This window comes from Somniosus microcephalus, chromosome 8 (genome assembly GCF_052327205.1).
Source record: "Somniosus microcephalus isolate GS21.2 chromosome 8, FLI_Smic_1.0, whole genome shotgun sequence".
In the NCBI taxonomy this organism is placed as follows: domain Eukaryota; kingdom Metazoa; phylum Chordata; class Chondrichthyes; order Squaliformes; family Somniosidae; genus Somniosus; species Somniosus microcephalus.
The window spans coordinates 42,981,782-42,999,116 of NC_140994.1; the positions used below are offsets into that span (position 1 = coordinate 42,981,782).

Consider the following 17,335-nt stretch of genomic DNA (forward strand, 5'->3'; position numbering starts at 1 on the left):
CAAGACTCCTTGCATTAAAATAAATGCCATCCAGTCTTGCCATACTCCCTTGTGCCGTTACATATTTGCTCTGCCTTCCAGGCTGACTTGTTTTTTCCTCTATATTTGGCTGTGCATCACCTACTATAGCTCCACTCCGTATCCCACCCCCTTGCCAATTTAATTTAAACCCCCCCCCCCCCCCAACAGTACTAGCAAACCTCCCCGCAAGGATGTTGGTCCTTGGTGTTACCGAGCCACTTTTGGTGATGGACATTGAAGTCCCCCACCCAGAGTACATTCTGTGCCTTTGCTACTCTCAGTGCTTCTTCCAAGTGGTGTTCAACATGGAGCAGTACTGATTCATCAGCTGAGGGAGGGTGGTAGGTGATAATCAGCAGGAGGTTTCCTTGCCCATGCTTGATCTGAAGCCAAGAGACTTCATGGGGTCCGGGGTCAATGTTGAGAACTCCCAGGGCCACTCCTTCCCGAATGTATACTACGGTGCCGCCACCCATGGTGGGTCTATCCTGCTGGTAGAACAGGTCATACCCAGGGATGGTGATAGAGGAGTTTGGGACATTGGCTGAAAGGTCTGATTCTGTGAGTATGACTATGTCAGGCTGTTGCTTGACGAGTCTGTGGGACAGCTCTCCCAATTTTGGCACAAGTCCCCAGATGTTGGTGAGGAAGACTGGGCTAGGTGTGCCGTTGTCGTGTCCGTAGCTGGTGCCAAGGTCGATGCCAGGTGGTCCGTCTGGTTTTATTCTTATTATTGTGTTTTGTAGCAGTTTGGTAGCAGTGTCATGGGTAGCTAGGCCATTTCAGAGGGCAGTTAAGAGTCAACCACATTGCTGTGGGTGTGGAGTCACATAGAGGTCAGACCGGGTAAGGATGGCAGATTACTGAACCAGATGGGTTTTTACGACTGTCTGATAGTTTCATGGTTACCATTACTGATACTAGCTTTTTATTCCAGATTTATTTAATTAACTGAATTTAAATTCCCCAGCTGCCATGGTGGGATTTGAACTCATGTCTCTGGATCATTAGTCCAGGCCTCTGGATTACTAGCACAGTGACATTACCACTACGCTACCATTCCCGTTAAATTACACTATTAATACATATATTAATAATATAGTATCTGATGTGCCATCAATAACCCAAAGACAAGGAATTAAAGGATTCAACTGAAGGCTTTTAATCACTAAGAACATTGCATGTCTTTCCACATCGGATTCGTCTGGCAGAAATGACTCCTACAGCTCTTGAGACCTTTATATGACAAAAGACAGGGGCGGAGCCAATACACACAATAGGAAAAAGGGGGCGGTACACACAATACAATGCAGGTAAAACACAGGGGCTGATGAAGGCATATATTTCATCACATTCACCCCTTCTACAGATTTAGTCTGTCCGGGGGTGTGATAGTCCTTCCTGAACGTCGCAACAGTACCTCGGGTTCCGACCGGGAGTCCGTGGTGCCTTCCTGGGCATACCCCTGTGCTGGGGGTGTTGCAGGTACTTCTGGGGGTGGTGAGGATACCTCTGGGGATGGTGGAGGTTCTTCTGGGGGTGGTGAGGATGGGTCGTCGTCGCTTCCTGCCGAGGCTAGGTCCTTTATGGACACGGTGTCCTCACGCCCATCGGCGTGCTTGACGTACGCGTACTGTGGGTTTGCGTGGAGTAGGTGTACTGCCTCCACGAGGGGATCCGTTTTGTGGCCCCTCACATGCTTCCGTAATAGGACTGTCCCTGGGGTGGAGAGCCACGAAGGTAGGGACACTCCTGAGGTTGATTTGCGGGGAAAAACAAACATCTTCTCGTGAGGAGTGGCGTTAGTAGCAGTACACAGTAGCGACCTTATCGAGTGGAGTACGTCTGGGAGGACCTCTTGCCTTTAGACCTTAGTGCTAAGGTGACCGCCTTCCACACCGTCGCGTTCTCCCTCTCCACTTGCCCATTACCCCGGGGGTTATAACTAGTGGTCCAACTCGTGGCTATCCCCTTCGACAGCAGGTATTGGCGCAGTTTGTCGCTCATGAACGATGCCCCCCTGTCAGTCTGGATGTAGTTAGGCATGCCGAACGTGCAAAACAGGCTGCCGAGGCACTTGATGACCGTGGCACTGGTCATGTCTGGGCAGGGGTAGGCGAATGGGAAGCGGGAGTACTCGTCCACAATGTTGAGAAAGTACACATTGCGGTCGGTGGAGGGGAGTGGTCCCTTGAAATCTAAGCTCAGGCGCTCGAATGGCCGTGTAGCTTTGATCAGGTGGGCTCGGTCGGGCCTGAAAAAACGGGGCTTGCATTCCGCACAGGTGCGGCAGTCCCTGGTCATAGACCGGACCTCCTCGATGGAATAGGGCAGGTTATGGGATTTTATAAAGTGGAATAGCCGGGTGATCCCCGGGTGGCAGAGGCCATTGTGGAGGCCCTGTAGCCTGTCCCCCTGGATGCTGGCACACATCCCTCGTGATAGGGCGTCGGGGGATTCGTTGAGGGCCCCCGGCCTATATATTATGTCGTACTCAAACGTGGAGAGTTCGATCCGCCACCTGAGAATTTTGTCGTTCTTGATCTTCCCCCTCTGTTTGTTGTTAAACATGAAGGCTACCGACCGCTGGTCGGTAAGCAGGGTGAAGCGTTTGCCGGCTAGGTAGTGCCTCCAGTGCCGCACTGCCTCCACTATGGCCTGGGCCTCCTTCTCTACCGAGGAGTGCCTGATCTCGGGCCCTTGGAGGGTTCTTGAGAAAAAGGCTACGGGCCGCCCATCCTGGTTGAGGGTGGCTGCTAAAGCGAAGTCGGACGCATCGCTTTCGACCTGGAAAGGGATGTTTTCGTCCACTGCCTGCAGCGCGGCCTTCTCAATGTCGTGTTTAATACTGTTGAAGGCGGCGTGGGCCTCGGCCGTGAGCGGGAAGGACGTTGATTTCAGGAGGGGACGGGCCTTGTCGGAATAATTGGGGACCCATTGGGCGTAATAGGAGAAAAACCCAAGGCACCTTTTCAGGGCCTTGGGAGTGTTTGGTAGGGGTAGCTCCCGTAGGGGGCGCAATCGGTCGGGGTCCGGACCGATTTCCCCGTTTTCCACCACGCAGCCCAGGATACAGAGGCGCGTGGTGCTAAAGACACACTTATCCTCGTTGTAGGTGAGATTGAGTCTGAGGGCGGTTTTCAGAAATCTCGCGATGTTCGAGTCGTGGTCTTGCTGGTCGTGGCCGCAGATGGTGACGTTATCTAGGTATGGATAGGTGGCTGTTAACTGGTTCTCATCGACCATGCGGTCCATCTCCCGCTGGAAGACCGAGACCCCATTCGTTACCCCAAAGGGGACTCTGAGGAAGTGGTAGAGGCGTCCGTTCGCCTCGAAGGCGGTGTATGGACGGTCCTCCGGCCTAATGGGGAGCTGGTGGTATGCCGATTTTAGGTCGATGGTGGAAAACACCCGGTATTGCGCGATTTGGTTAACCATATCCGCTATGCGGGGCAGAGGGTAGGCGTCTAGCTGGGTGTATAGATTAACCGTCTGGCTATAATCTATCACCATCCGCTTCTTTTCGCTACCCTTAACTACTACTACCTGGGCGCGCCACGGGCTGGTACTGCATTCAATGATACCCTCCCGCTTGAGTCTTTCTACTTCCGACGCAATGAACCGTCTGTCCTCCCAGCTGTACCGCCTACTCTTGGTCGCTATGGGTCGACAGTTGGGTGCGAGGTTGGCGAACAGAGAGGGTGGCTTGGCCTTCAGGGTAGCCAGACCGCACACTGTGAGGGGCGGCTGGGACCCACCGTAGGTAAGCGTGATACTTTGGTGGTGGCACTGGAAGTCCAGACCCAAGATCACGCTCACACAGAGATCTGGCATTATCAATAGTTTAAAATCTCTGTAATCAGTGCCTTTTACCGACAACATAACCGCGCAGAAACCTGTAATTTTTGAGGTATGGGTCTTATCAGCCATGGCGATTTTGCCCTGTGTAGGGACTATCGTTGGTGAAAGTCGTTTTACCAGGCTAGGATGAATAAAGCTTTCGGTGCTCCCGCAGTCAATCAAGTATTTAACCTTGTTCCCATTTACCTCTATGTCCATCATCGATCTAGACAACGGATGCGGCCTGGATTGATCCACCGTGATCGAGGCCACCAGTGGGTCCTGGAGGTCCGTGTAGTCGGGACAAGATGGTGGACTCCATGAGGGTGGACAAGATGGCGTCCAAGATGGCCGCCCCCACGGCGCGCACGCGGCGGTGGTGGAGTTGGAGGCGGGGTTCCCTCTGCAGACTTTGCTGAAATGTCCTTTCTTCCCGCATTTAAAACAGGTGGTGCCCTTCGCTGGGCACAGATGCCTGGAGTGTTTGTCCTGGCCGCAGAAGTAGCATTTCGGGCCCCGATGCATCGCGGCAGTAGTGGGGCTCCTGGGTGGAGGCTGGGGCTCCGATGGTGCTGGGCTGGCCGGGAACCTGGGAGGTGAAGATGGCTTCCAAGATGGCGGCCCCCACGGCGCGCACGAGGCGGAGTGGGCCGCATGGCCTGAGGAACAGGATTCAGAGTTCCTCTGGGCCATATCCAGCGATCGCGCTATGCCCATAGCCTGTTTTAAGTCCAGTCCCTCCTTTTCAAACAGTTTCTGCCGAATGTAATTTGAACTGAGGCCCGCAATAAAGGAGTCTTGGATCAGCTCCTCAGTGTACACGATGGCAGACACGGCCTTACACTTACCGTCTCTGCCCAGTACTTTTAGGCTTAGCATGAAGTCCTCTAGTGACTCACCATGCCGCTGTGTGCGAGTAGTCAGAAGATGCCTGGCGTACACCTCGTTTATTGGCCGCACGTAGTGGGCCTTCAGAATGGTGCAGGCATCCCCGTAGCTGGTGGCATCTCGGATGAGAGGGGAGACCCGATGACTCACCCAGTTTCGCAGGATTCCCAGTTTCACGTCTCCGGTGGCGGTCGCAGCTGCTATGGCGGTGGCTGAGCTTTCGATGAAAAATTCGAAGCATTGGAACCAGTGTCCGAACTGTGTGGCTGCGTCTGAGGCATGGGGGTCAAGATCCAAGCGCTTTGGTTTCAGGAGTCGATCCATGTTGGTGTTTTAGTGATTAAAATTGATGTGCCATCAATAACCCAAAGACAAGGAATTAAAGGATTCAACTGAAGGCTTTTAATCACTAAGAACATTGCATGTCTTTCCACATCGGATTCGTCTGGCAGAAATGACTCATACAGCTCTTGAGACCTTTATATGACAAAAGACAGGGGCGGAGCCAATACACACAATAGGAAAAAGGGGGCGGTACACACAATACAATGCAGGTAAAACACAGGGGCTGATGAAGGCATATATTTCATCACAGTATCATATCAAAATTATAGGGCCTATTGATTCTCTGGCAATTACAGAAACTACTGACACAATACACAGACAGAGATGATCGTGATCCTCAGGTGAGAGAGCTAGGGCTGAAGAATAACCACAAAATCCTGGTTAGGCCGATTGGTGTAAACTTTTCACTGGCGACCTTTAGCTAGTTAGCATTCACTCCTGTTTATAAGTTATAGCAGCAGCATGGCAGGGTATGAATCTATACATTATTTACCATTTATGATATATTAAAAATCTTACGTCTATGCACACTTCTTGTCCAAAAAACCCTTACTTCCTGTTGTCACATTTTGTCAGTTTCTAAAGGTCAACCATTTCCCATTATAACTTCCTGAGTCCACATTTATAACCAAAAGGAGCAGCAATCAACAAAGCCAATAGAATGTCCCCAACCTCAAATTTAAGATGGTTATCCTCATGTTTAAATCCCTTCATGGCCTTTCCCCTCCCCATCTCTGTAACCTCCTCCATATACAATATCTACAATATAGGATGAATATTTACAATACCAGATGAACAATATCTTAAGTTATGAATTAATTATGTTTTTTATCCTTGAATTGATTGACAACATAGAATAGTACTTTTGTAACAATTCTGGAATTGCAATACTGTAAGAATTGTAAAAAAAAATTACAATAAAATTTTGATTGAGGCAGTACAAAAACAAATCTAAACTAAATATTTTTGTTGATTTGGATTTTCATTACCATCTTTCCCTTTTTCTCTTCCTTACACCCTCAATAGGGCCGCTCCTGTTTCCCCCCCTCCCCAAAAGGGTATTGCTCCCTCTCTCCTTCAACAGGTCGTCTCTCTCTCTCCCTCCCACCAGAAGGTTACTCTGTCTCTTTCTCTCCCCAAACCTGGGGTGTATTCCCCTTTCTCTCTCCAGCAGATTGTGTCTCCTTTTTTCAACCTACACCACCACCTTTTTCTCCCTCTCTCCTTCCCTCAACATGTCCTCTATTTCTTCCATCCCTGTCAACAGGGCCTCTCTTACTTTCTCCTTGAAAACCAAATTCCAGCCTTTTGGCACCAAGTAAAGATCAATTAAGCCAGGCAAGGACCCACAGTTAGTATCAAGCTACTGACCAATCTCCCTCCTGAGTGTTTGATGCTCGAGTGACTGGTTCTCCAGTGTATATCTCCAGTATTTGATGCCGCGTTGAGCCCAGACCAAGCTGGTTTCTGTCATGGCCGCAGTGCCTGTGACCAAGTGCTCACCCTAACTGCCTTCATTGAAAATGGCTTTGAAAAAACCATAGGATTGGTGGGCCTAGAAATGTGATCATGCTGTGCCCATTTTATAAGCATAAAACAGGCACCTAAGAGTCCAATATGGCGGGCGACATGCGCACACTGAGTCCATGCTGTAAGTGTGCCGCCTGCCATATTGGTTAGGGCTGCTCAGTAGGCATCCGGGGCATGCACCTGAAACTGGCATTACGCCCCTAACATATGCACATTTCTAACTTTATAAATCACTGGTTAGGCCTCAGCTGGAGTATTGTGGACAATTCTGGGCCCCACACTTCAGGAAAGATGTAAAGGCCTTAGAAAGGGTACAGAGGAGGTTTACCGGGATATTACTAAGGATGAGGGACTTCAGTTATGAGGAGAGGTTGGAAAAGTTAGGACTATTCTCCTTCGAACACAGAAGGTTAAGAGGTGACCTAGTAGAGGTTTTCAAGATGATGAGCGGTTTTGATAGGAAAAAATATTCCCTCTGGCGAGTGGGTCAATGACTAGAGGTCATAGATTCAAAATCACTGGAAAAAGATCTAGAGGGGAGATGAGGAGAGTCATCAGGATTTGGAATGCTCATCCTGATAAGGTGGTGGAAGCTGATTCCATAAATAATTTTAAAGGGAGTTGGGCAGGTAGTTGAGGATGAGGAACTTACAGGGTTACGGGAAAAGTGGGGGTGTGAGACTAAGCATGACTGCTCTTTCAAAGAGCCAGCACAGGCGTGATGGGCCGAATGGCCTCCTTCTGTACTGTAAGTTTCTATGATTCTATGATGCTGCTTTTAGTCGTTATTCGCAAAACACAAAGTGATGTAATTCAACTTTGTGTACACAGTACCGATAAAGAAATGGCATTCCTGAATCAAGAAATAGCTAATTATACTCAATTTGGAACATCTGTTCAGCTCCCAAAAAGCTGCAAGTTTTTTTTAAGCATATCCACATCATAGTTGGAGTCTACCTAAAAACAAAGGTGGCAAAGAAACTCCAACATTGCACGCAAGGAAAACAAATTAAACACACTATTAACTATTGTGCATATTTATAATCATTTTACGTACATTTAGCATTTCCTTTTCATCACAGTTCAAATGACAGTATAAAGAAATAAATGCACTCTATATGAACACAAAATGCCAGAGCCAGTAGGTCTGCAGCTTCTCAATTGATGTCTGTATGAATTTAGTGTTTACTTGACAGCAATTAAGACTATGTTTAAAGGGACACATGTCTCCACTCTTACAGAAGAATAATCCTTGAGGTAAAGAAAGAAAGACTTGCATTTCTATAACTCCTTTCATGATCTCAAGTCATTCCCAAGTGTTTTACAGCCAATGAAGTACTTTTGAAGTGTCGTCACTGTTGCAATGCAGGAAACGCGGCAGCCAATTTGCGCACAGCAAGCTCCAATAACAGCAATTTGATGATGACAACCAGATAATCTGTTTTTAGTGATGTTGATTGAGCGATAAATATTGGCCAGGACACTGGTACCATGTACCTGTCCAAATAAAACAGCATATCCCCTGACTTACTATGAGCAGTGCCATGGGAGATTTGCTAGTATGTACAAAAAAGATTTAGCACTTAATATTTGTCTGTCACACCCCAAAGTATCACAGTTGAAAGAGTATGTCACACTTGCATGTGATTGGATCAAATATAATTTTCATGAAACGCCAACAAATCCCAAATGAAGAGGTACAGAATGCACTAATCAACACGCAGGAATGAAAACTACCAAGCAAGAATCAGTAGTCAGAAAATAGCTATCAATAAAAAAAACAAGAAGTGGAATCAATACAATCATGTGTTTTTTTTATAATCATGTCAGTTGCTGTCTTGTTTTCTCACTAAGTTGAGGGCCTAGTACTGGAAATATGGTTTCTAAAATAAAAAAACAAATAAAAAAAATCACTAGAAAATGACTATAATCAACTGCCTTTTTTCTGTGCTTGAAATATCTCCAACAATGTTTTCTGTCAGAGGTCAGTCCTTGAGAAACTTAGAGCTTGACAGAGCTATCACTAAACTGAATGAGGAACCTCACCTAGACAGCAGACTACAACTCCCAGAATTCATAGCGTCACTGTATATGCAGTGTGTGCGCTCCCAGAATGCATAGCATCACTGTTCACTGCAACAGTATAACATCTGACTCACCAGGACCAGGAGATCTGCTAGTATATAGAGGAATATATAGAGGACACTGGGCGGGTAGAAGTGGGTTGCAAGGCAGTAATTCAGTTGAGGGGTTCAGATGCCTGATCACATCATAAATCACAAGAGCAAAACTCAAATAATTTGTAGGTCATCTGCACCTCTAGACTGGATTACTGTCCATAATCCATTTGCCATGCTGCCATTTTTTAAATATTATATGGATCGCTTCTGTTTTTGTAACTTTTGTCTGCTGCCACAAGCACCTCACAGAATATCACGTTAATGTCGGCCCTCGTATGATTACAAAGACATTTCCTAGTACCATTTGATATTTTGTCATACTGTACTTTCTAGATGATTATCCTCAAATCTGATATAGATGATGAGTTTGTTAATCTGCGACTGTATCTTACCTGAAGGGCTCACTCTCATGAACATCGAGAGCAGCACCTCGTATTCTTCCCTCTTTCAGCCCCTGAGCTAAAGCCTTCTCATCGACCAATCCTCCTCGGGCTGTGTTTACCAAAAACGCTCCCTGCCTCATCTGAGGACCAAGAAAGAAAAGGAAGAGTTTATTCCAAAAGCTGAACTATACCATTGTCTTCACAGGATTTCTCCAGTCACTCTGGGTCAAATCCAGTGGCTCTTAGAACAAGTCCAGAAACACTATGGAGCTTGTCCAACAATTTTAAAATAAAGAAGTCAATCAAATCACTACTTAGTATAAATCAAAACAAAACCACAGCAGGAATGTTTTGGACATGTGACTTTAACCGAAGGTTCTGTGACATTTGACCCAAAGCTTTCTTTATTCTCTAACTTTTTATGTTTAAGAAATCTAGATTAAAATAACTGTTTAAACTTTGCTCACTGTGCAATGAAGTCATTATAGGAGAATCCCTTCAGTGTGAAGCAATCTCACGTGACCTCAGCCAGTTTAAATTACAGACATTGCCTTGTCTCTGAACATTGTGCTTCTGTAGTCATTTTGAGTAATATTTCAGATCAGTCTGACAAACAAAAGGGGACTTATTTTCATGCAAACTGAAATATTAAACAAAAATGCCATTAAGTGCTAGATTTACAAAAAATTATTTCTATTATACCTATCGTGAAACTGGAAATACAACACAAAAACAAATCAGTTCAGAAAAGTTAAACTAATTCAGTGGTTTTAGAGTTACAGTTTCAGTGTATAGCATTGCATGCTCAATACCAAGTGTTGAGACCAGCAGGAAGAGGAAGGCGGTTTGGACAGATCACCTTTATCAGTAGCTGGTGACTCTTGGTAGAAAACGGATATGCAGACACGATCAGGCTCAGGGAGCTGGTGCAGGCTGGCACATGGGCAATGAAACTATATATGCAGCATGAGTCACTACCATCCGGAGAAACAGATAACATTAGGCAAAAATAGAGAAAAAGTAAGAGGCTATTTTTCACTTAAATTGCCTAAAGAACAGCGACTACATATCAAAAGTAATTCATTGGACACGAGATATCCTGAGGATGGGATAAAGTGTGATACAAATGCAAGTTCTTTCTTAAATAGTATATGGGGCACAACATTCCTATTTGTGAATAACAAAGCCCCAGTGGTACGGTTCTGCCAGAACTCTGGTGATAACAGCTGTACCAGTAACTGACAAGTTGGCAGCTTAGATTTATAGGCTTTTTTAAAAACTCTTCTTAATCAGAGCAGTGCAGATACCATCTGGAATCTGTTCACGGTTCCAGAAAACTCCCTTATTCTAATGAAACAAACCCATAAGCAACACAAGTTATTTTAATGCCACAGCATTTTATACTTTATGCATTTAATATATATCAAAATAAATACAGTCTTGCCATTTTAATTTTTTCCCATTCAAATATGGTATTCATTATAAAAAATTGTCAAATCAAAAAAGAATAAAAATGAAGGACAATAAAAACTGTAAAGAATGCAAAATGCCATATAAACATCCTCACACACTGCTGGCTTTGTAAATCATTTATATCCCCCTCATCACTATTTTGACGGATGTTTTCTCTCCTTCGACCCCACCCCATTGTCTGGTATGCAGGCTGAGTAGCTGACCCTTTCCTAGTCCTCTTTGAATGCCATTCTCTAACTTGTTGGCAAGAGATGTGCACAGGTCAGTCAAGATAACTGATCTGCTGATTTTACCTCCTGCTCTGAGGTCTAGCACCAGCCTGACAGCTTGCTGCACCAACAATGGTCCAACTAAGATTATAAACATGCCATGTGAGCAGTTATTGCCACACCTTTCTACATCACAATATTCCTCTCTGCGTTGCCTGGGTCACACTCATTTTCCAGCCACTGGAAAAGACCAGAGGCAGGGAGAGGGATATCAGGGCCATCAGTTTTAGCTGTAATCTCTGAATGTATGATACAGAACATTACCATTCCCCTGTTGCTAATGCATTATATCATTTACAAATGCAACTAGAACAACATTTTAAACATTCTAATAACACTCAAATACATGTGTGCTAGTCTGCAGCTAGGATAACTGAAGTATTACCTGTTTGATGGTGAAGTCATTAATAAGATGGTGGTTGTGTTCATTCAGGTTGCAGTGCAATGACACACAGTCACTCTGGTACAGCAGATCCTGCAGAGTATAAACTCGCTGAACGCCTAGAGATCTCTCAATACCATCAGGCAAGTATGGATCATAAAATATTATATTAAACCCAAAAATTTTGGCTCGAACAGCAACAGCTTGGCCGACACGACCTGCAAAAGACCAAACGATCATGGTTTTAGAATTACAACAGTAACATGGAGCAACAGTATCAGCTGAAAATACCACTCATTGATGTAACCAAAGCAGTATTTCAGGACGAAATAACCAACAACTACTTGCATTTATATAGCACGTTTAATGTCGTAAAACATCCCAAGGCGCTTCACAGGAGTGTTATCAGGCAAAATTTGACACTGAGCCACATAAAGAGATATTAGGACAGGTGACCAAAAGCTTGATCAAAGAGGTAGGTTTTAAGGAGAGACTTAAAGGAAGACAGAGAGATGGAGGGGCAGAGAGGTTTAGGGAGGGATAATAACCAGCTTATTAAATGTGTAGGTGCTCTTATTCAAGTGTAACCTACCAGCTGTCCCAATCACAGTAAGTGCAGAAATGTCCATATTATCCATGTGGGACAATTGCCCGCAAGATGTTGGAATCTCAGATTCTGGCTTAGGAGAGCCAAGTGTGATTGCTGGTCTTAACTAATATTTACAGGGCTCCTGCAGGGAGAAAGCTTTGGTATATTCTCAGCTACTTTGTCTTGGTTAAGAACAGAAAATTGGTGAGCCTTCCAGTTCTCCTGCCCAATCAATGAAAGAATGGCATCTGCAGAATCCCTGAAGGTGCCTGCAGATTGGATTTGCCGAGGTGGTTAACACAGCTAACAGGAAAATGGGAACACAGAGGAAAATGAAAAGCGAAGTTAAAAAAAAAATCTTTCCCTAAATCAGTATTTGAAAATAAAAAAATAATTTTAAGACAAAAATATTATAAAGTAGCACCCTTCTCAATAGTTGCTGGATAGAATGTTCATGCACAGACAATTATGTTTGGTGCATAAAACAATTAAAGAAAACATAGAAGAATTATATCATACTGCAACTCGGCTTTCTTCTCTGATTCTGAAAGGCATGAATTTAGCTAAAGAATAATGGCAATACCTCTGCAATCTGCAGTGCACACCTTACTGGTTTGGGTCATGTAAACAATGTATAAAGAAAAGCCTTTTCAAATATAAAATACTTCAAAAATACTTGAAGGAGCTGGCATTCAGGTGAATCTGTTTTGCCCCTCCGGCCCACAGCTATCATCTTACAACTGCTATCCAGCATTGTGCTTTCATCTTACAATACAAAACCTCAAAATCCGATGCTAAGTCCTTAATTTAAGTCACCATAAGCCTCAAGAGAGATTGCCCATTTAATGCCAGCATTTCAAGGTCATATTTTAATACCATAATGTAGGTGTGACCACTTCATCACCTACAGAGGATAGAGATGAACAATGCACGAAAAGGTTTTCTACCCAATATCTGCAACATATTCCCAACAAATAGATTTGTACTGACAAAATTGGATTTTGCCCTCCAAGAATATTTTTCCAATTTTATGAAATAAGTTGTTTACTATAATATCATTTGTAACTTGTTGTCATGGCAATTTCTGGTTAAATGGATTTTTAATTGGGCATGACTAGGACAACTGTCATGGCTTGGGCTGAGGGCCCTGACACATATTTAATGAAGAGTTTCTGATAAAGAAGAACAGCTGCAGTATAATCACTAGGTCATTAGACACAATGTCATTCTACTCAATACCACATGGGCTGAAGCCAGTGAGCCAGCCACCAACTACAGTTTAAAGAGTTGTACCTGTTTCTTTACAAAAGTATACATTTTCAAAATGAACATTTACTTTAGCATCAGTACGTTTAAGGGCTTGGTTACAGTGACAAATGTTTAAATGTGCAAAGATATTATTGTGTAGATCTTCCTTAATGCCAGTGCTAACCCGTTTATTTTAAACGGGGTACTGCCGGCATTAAAGTAACACTGATGATAAAATCCAGCTTTGAGAGTCTAAGTGGAGGCTGGCACTCCAGCCTGGCCATTTTCAGTATGGCAATGTGCGATTTTAATCCTCCTCTCCTGAGGGTGCTGACTCTTTGCTGTGGTACAGGTTTAACGTAAGCCAGGTGTTTTCTGGTACCGTGACCATGTATGAGCCTGGACAGCAAGCGTTGGCAGGCCATTCGACTCTGACGAGCATCACAATTAAGTCCTATCCCGTCTTCACCTGACATACATATACTTGCACATCAAACAGGACCAGGAAACTTGACTGATTTTTACTTCCTTAAAGCAAGGGCTGAGGCCAATTGAAGCATCCCTAACACTGAGATCAGCTAACTGAGAACAGACTGGAGATTGATCCTAGGATCTTTGTGGTCTGTATGGCTCAGCATTCACTGGGTAAACTCGGCAAGCCATTGGCGCCACCAAGGTTGGTGCTATAAATGCATTTTAGCCATTCATATCCTCCTGTTCTATAAAAGAGTGTGACAAGAGCACATTGATTGATGTGCAAGATACTCAACATACATTTATTTACGACCTTTCAGAACTGTTAACTTCACTCAGTATTTGAGTACTGGCTGGATTATCAAGATAATTAATTACCAAAATGATCAGTCAGCAAAGTTCAAATCTACAAAATGAAGCTGCCACACCAATGTTTTGCTAGCCCTTTCATTCAATGTAAATGAGCATTGAACCTGGATCACAAGATTTGGTCAGGCACTTTACAACAACAACGGCTTGCATTTATATAGCACCTTTAACGTAGTAAACCGTCCCAAGGCAACTCACAGGAGCGTAATCAGACAATCAAAGAAAAAAACAACATGGCGCAACACAAATTCACAATCAACAGTGGAGCTGAGCAATCAAAACAACCAATGTGTGATGTGTTGTGCCTGTTGTCAGTTCACAGCTTTTTGGAATATCTCTTTCTGAGAAAATACTGATGGAAAGTATCTGTAGTTTTTGTCCTTTGGCAAGCAGCCTCTTACTGGCCAATCCACTAAGTGGCACAGGGGTCCTACTATGGAGGAGGCTATAGTTCTGCGCAATCACTCTTCCAGCTATTGTGATTGAAAGAAGCCAAGAAACAAAAAGGGCACTGGAACAGTCAAGAGGAAATAAAACTTTTCAAATAAAAGTGAGAGAAATTCTATTGACTCTACTGTAAAAAAGAACTACCAAAAGATATTTAAAAGGATAAGAAATGATTCATCAAATGACAGCTCCCTCATGCTTTCCTCCAATTGTAGATAAGCTGAAAGCTGATTTACCATTATGATAAATTTAGATAGTTTCGTTGAACAGAACTACTGAACCAGAGTTCCTTTGCCTCATTTCCTGTTTTGAGATGAGGAAACCAATTATCTGGACAATCTTTTGACACTGATTTTTGTTACATTGTATTCATGCACATTTATATAAATAAAGTTTGTTATCAAAAGCAGTTACAACAAACCATTTTGTGTTCCTCAGGAAATGATGCAAATGAACTTCTGGACACCTTTCGGAGAAAGGCAGATAAAATAATTTTGGCCAGACTCTCAAAAACACCTGAGCGATCTACACACCATTTTCTGCTTTGTTGAATCTGAATAAAGAATTACTAGACAGCACTTGATCAAATGCAAACCTCACACCAATCCCTAATCCTTTATTACACAAAACCTTGCAGAGATCATTGACAAACTTTAGAAATCTATAACTGGCAATCTATTTTGAGCAAAATGCTTTAGGATGTCTTGTTTGTTCGGGATTCAGCCAACTTGGACCAATCTCAGCATCCAGATAGAAAAAGCAAAGCCGAACATGGTGTACACATGGAATATGATGCATATTTGATGCAAATTATAGAAATACAGGTACAAAGATGGAGTAATAGGCTGAAATACTTCAATCAAGAAATTATGGGGGCTAATTTCGGTTGACTTGCGCCTCCCGTTAGTAATGGGGCGCAAATCAACTAGCGTCTGGGCATGGCACCGCTAACGCCTCCCGCGAAATTCAGCCGTCATCGCCGTGCGCAGCGCCCTGCTCGCGCCCCAGCTGTAATATTGGATGGCGCCCCCCGACTTACCGCCGGACACTATGTCCGCCAGGGTCAGGGGGGCCTACCTGCGGCCGGACGGCGCTAGTTAAAGGTGAGGTGGCGGGCGGCCATTTTTGTTGCTGGCTGCCTGCCAGCACCTGCTCCTGTGAAGACCCCTGCAGAGTGCCGGCTGCTCTGTGTGAGCCCGGCACTCCACTGGTGGCCCAGCTGGGCGCCGGGACGCGCTGCACCAGGCCCCTCCCCTTTAATATGGGGAGGCAGGCCTGCAGTACCGCAGCGCAACATGCATAGCGCTGCGATATTGGCTCGCAGCGCCTCTCGAGGTGCTTCCTGGGAAAATTGGCTGCAGGGCGCTAACTTTTTCAGGGCGCTAAACCAGCAAAGGTAGTGCCAGGGCGCTACCCAACTTTTACCCCTATAGGTATGCAGATCTTAATTTTCTATCCATTTAAATTAATGTACCAAAGCTCAGGGACTACACTCCATGATATCCTGAGCACTGTTTCTCCCCACAAGTGATTCATTATAGACTGGGCCCTAATATCTGGACTTTAGACCCCTGTGGGCAATCATGAGGATGACAGGCTGAAGCCAAATTATTTTAATCATTTTTCTTTCCTCTCCTCTCCACTCCCTCATACTGGCAACAAATCCCAAACTGTAGGCCCATTTAAACTTCAATCCATTAAATAGTACAGTTTAAAGATTAAAATAAATCCACAACATTTGCTTGTTGTGATTTTATTAGATCAGCACTATAAATGCTTTCAATCAGCAGAAACATTTTCTTCAGCACGTGTGACATAGATTTTTAAGAAGTGGATATTCATTTTGATTCTTGATCTCTATTGTCAATTCTTAGCAAAAATGTGTTTAAAATGTTTTTGTAATTAAGTCACTAAACACAACCCGCTGACAAATCAGCTGTTGCAGTCCTGACCTTGCTGACGCATCTATAGATTACATTGATTGAAATGACGCTGTGTTTGTACAATTCAGTACCAGCCCAGGGTGCAACACAATAGAACAATGCTACCTGCTGACAAAGTGGGGAGAAATTTAACCCCTTCACCAGCTGGCAGAAATTGGGCAGGGAGCAGTTAAAATGGAGCGGGCAAATTACCTGCTGTCCTCCCTCCCACCCCAATCCAGCCAACTGCTATTTTAAGTTGCCAAGGACACCTGACAAAACCGGCGCGCTCCTTGTTTAAATATGCAGTTCGAATCCCAATGACATCGTTGGGACCCAACTGCAATATTAACCCCCTCGTGGTTTCCCTGCCAGGTCAAACCAACTCCAAGTGAAAATGCTACCACAGAATTTAAATATAACTATCCAGATTAAGGCTCTGGAAATAAGTAAATTATATTCCCATTTTCATAATGGTAATGAATAGCATATGAACACTCAGTTAATATTGTTACATATTTACACTGTATCACGATAAAGATTTGCAAGTTATGAATTTGCGTCAACAGCTGAGATAGAAAGCAGCCTTAACTTCACGTTCCCATTTCAGCCCTATCACACATAGTGCTTACCAAAACCGATGAGTCCTAGTGTCTCCCCTCGGATTCTGGCTGCTCCTGATGCCACCTCTCGGATCTGCTCGACACTCTGTACTCGGGTTCCCTCGCGCAGTGCCTGGTATAGCCAGGTGTTCCGCCGGTATAAGTTAAGAATGTGACAGAGGGTGGAATCTGCTGTCTCCTCCACGGCCGCTGCTGGGATGTTACACACTGCAATCCCTGCACAAGAGAAAGAAAAACACATCAGGACAGGGAAAAGAAAGGAAAGCTGCAACGAAATCTAATCAAATGCAATTTCTTCAACCGTTATAGGTTTCATTAAAAGGACTTTAGCACATATAGAACATCAATAACA

General features: G+C 44.4%; 1 protein-coding gene across 12 annotated transcripts in view; it reads right to left on the reverse strand.

The window, feature by feature from the left end:
* Positions 1-17,335, reverse strand: part of LOC147113489 (C-terminal-binding protein 2) — a 308,574-nt gene that overhangs the window by 10,804 nt on the left and 280,435 nt on the right. For all 12 annotated transcript variants that reach the window (XM_085994644.1, XM_085994638.1, XM_085994641.1 and 9 more), the window contains 3 exons: positions 16,993-17,199; positions 11,315-11,529; positions 9,197-9,327 (listed from right to left, as the gene is read on the reverse strand). In XM_085994644.1, coding sequence (XP_085850770.1) covers positions 9,197-9,327; positions 11,315-11,529; positions 16,993-17,199 — 553 coding nt within the window. The remainder of the gene's footprint in view (positions 1-9,196; positions 9,328-11,314; positions 11,530-16,992; positions 17,200-17,335) is intronic.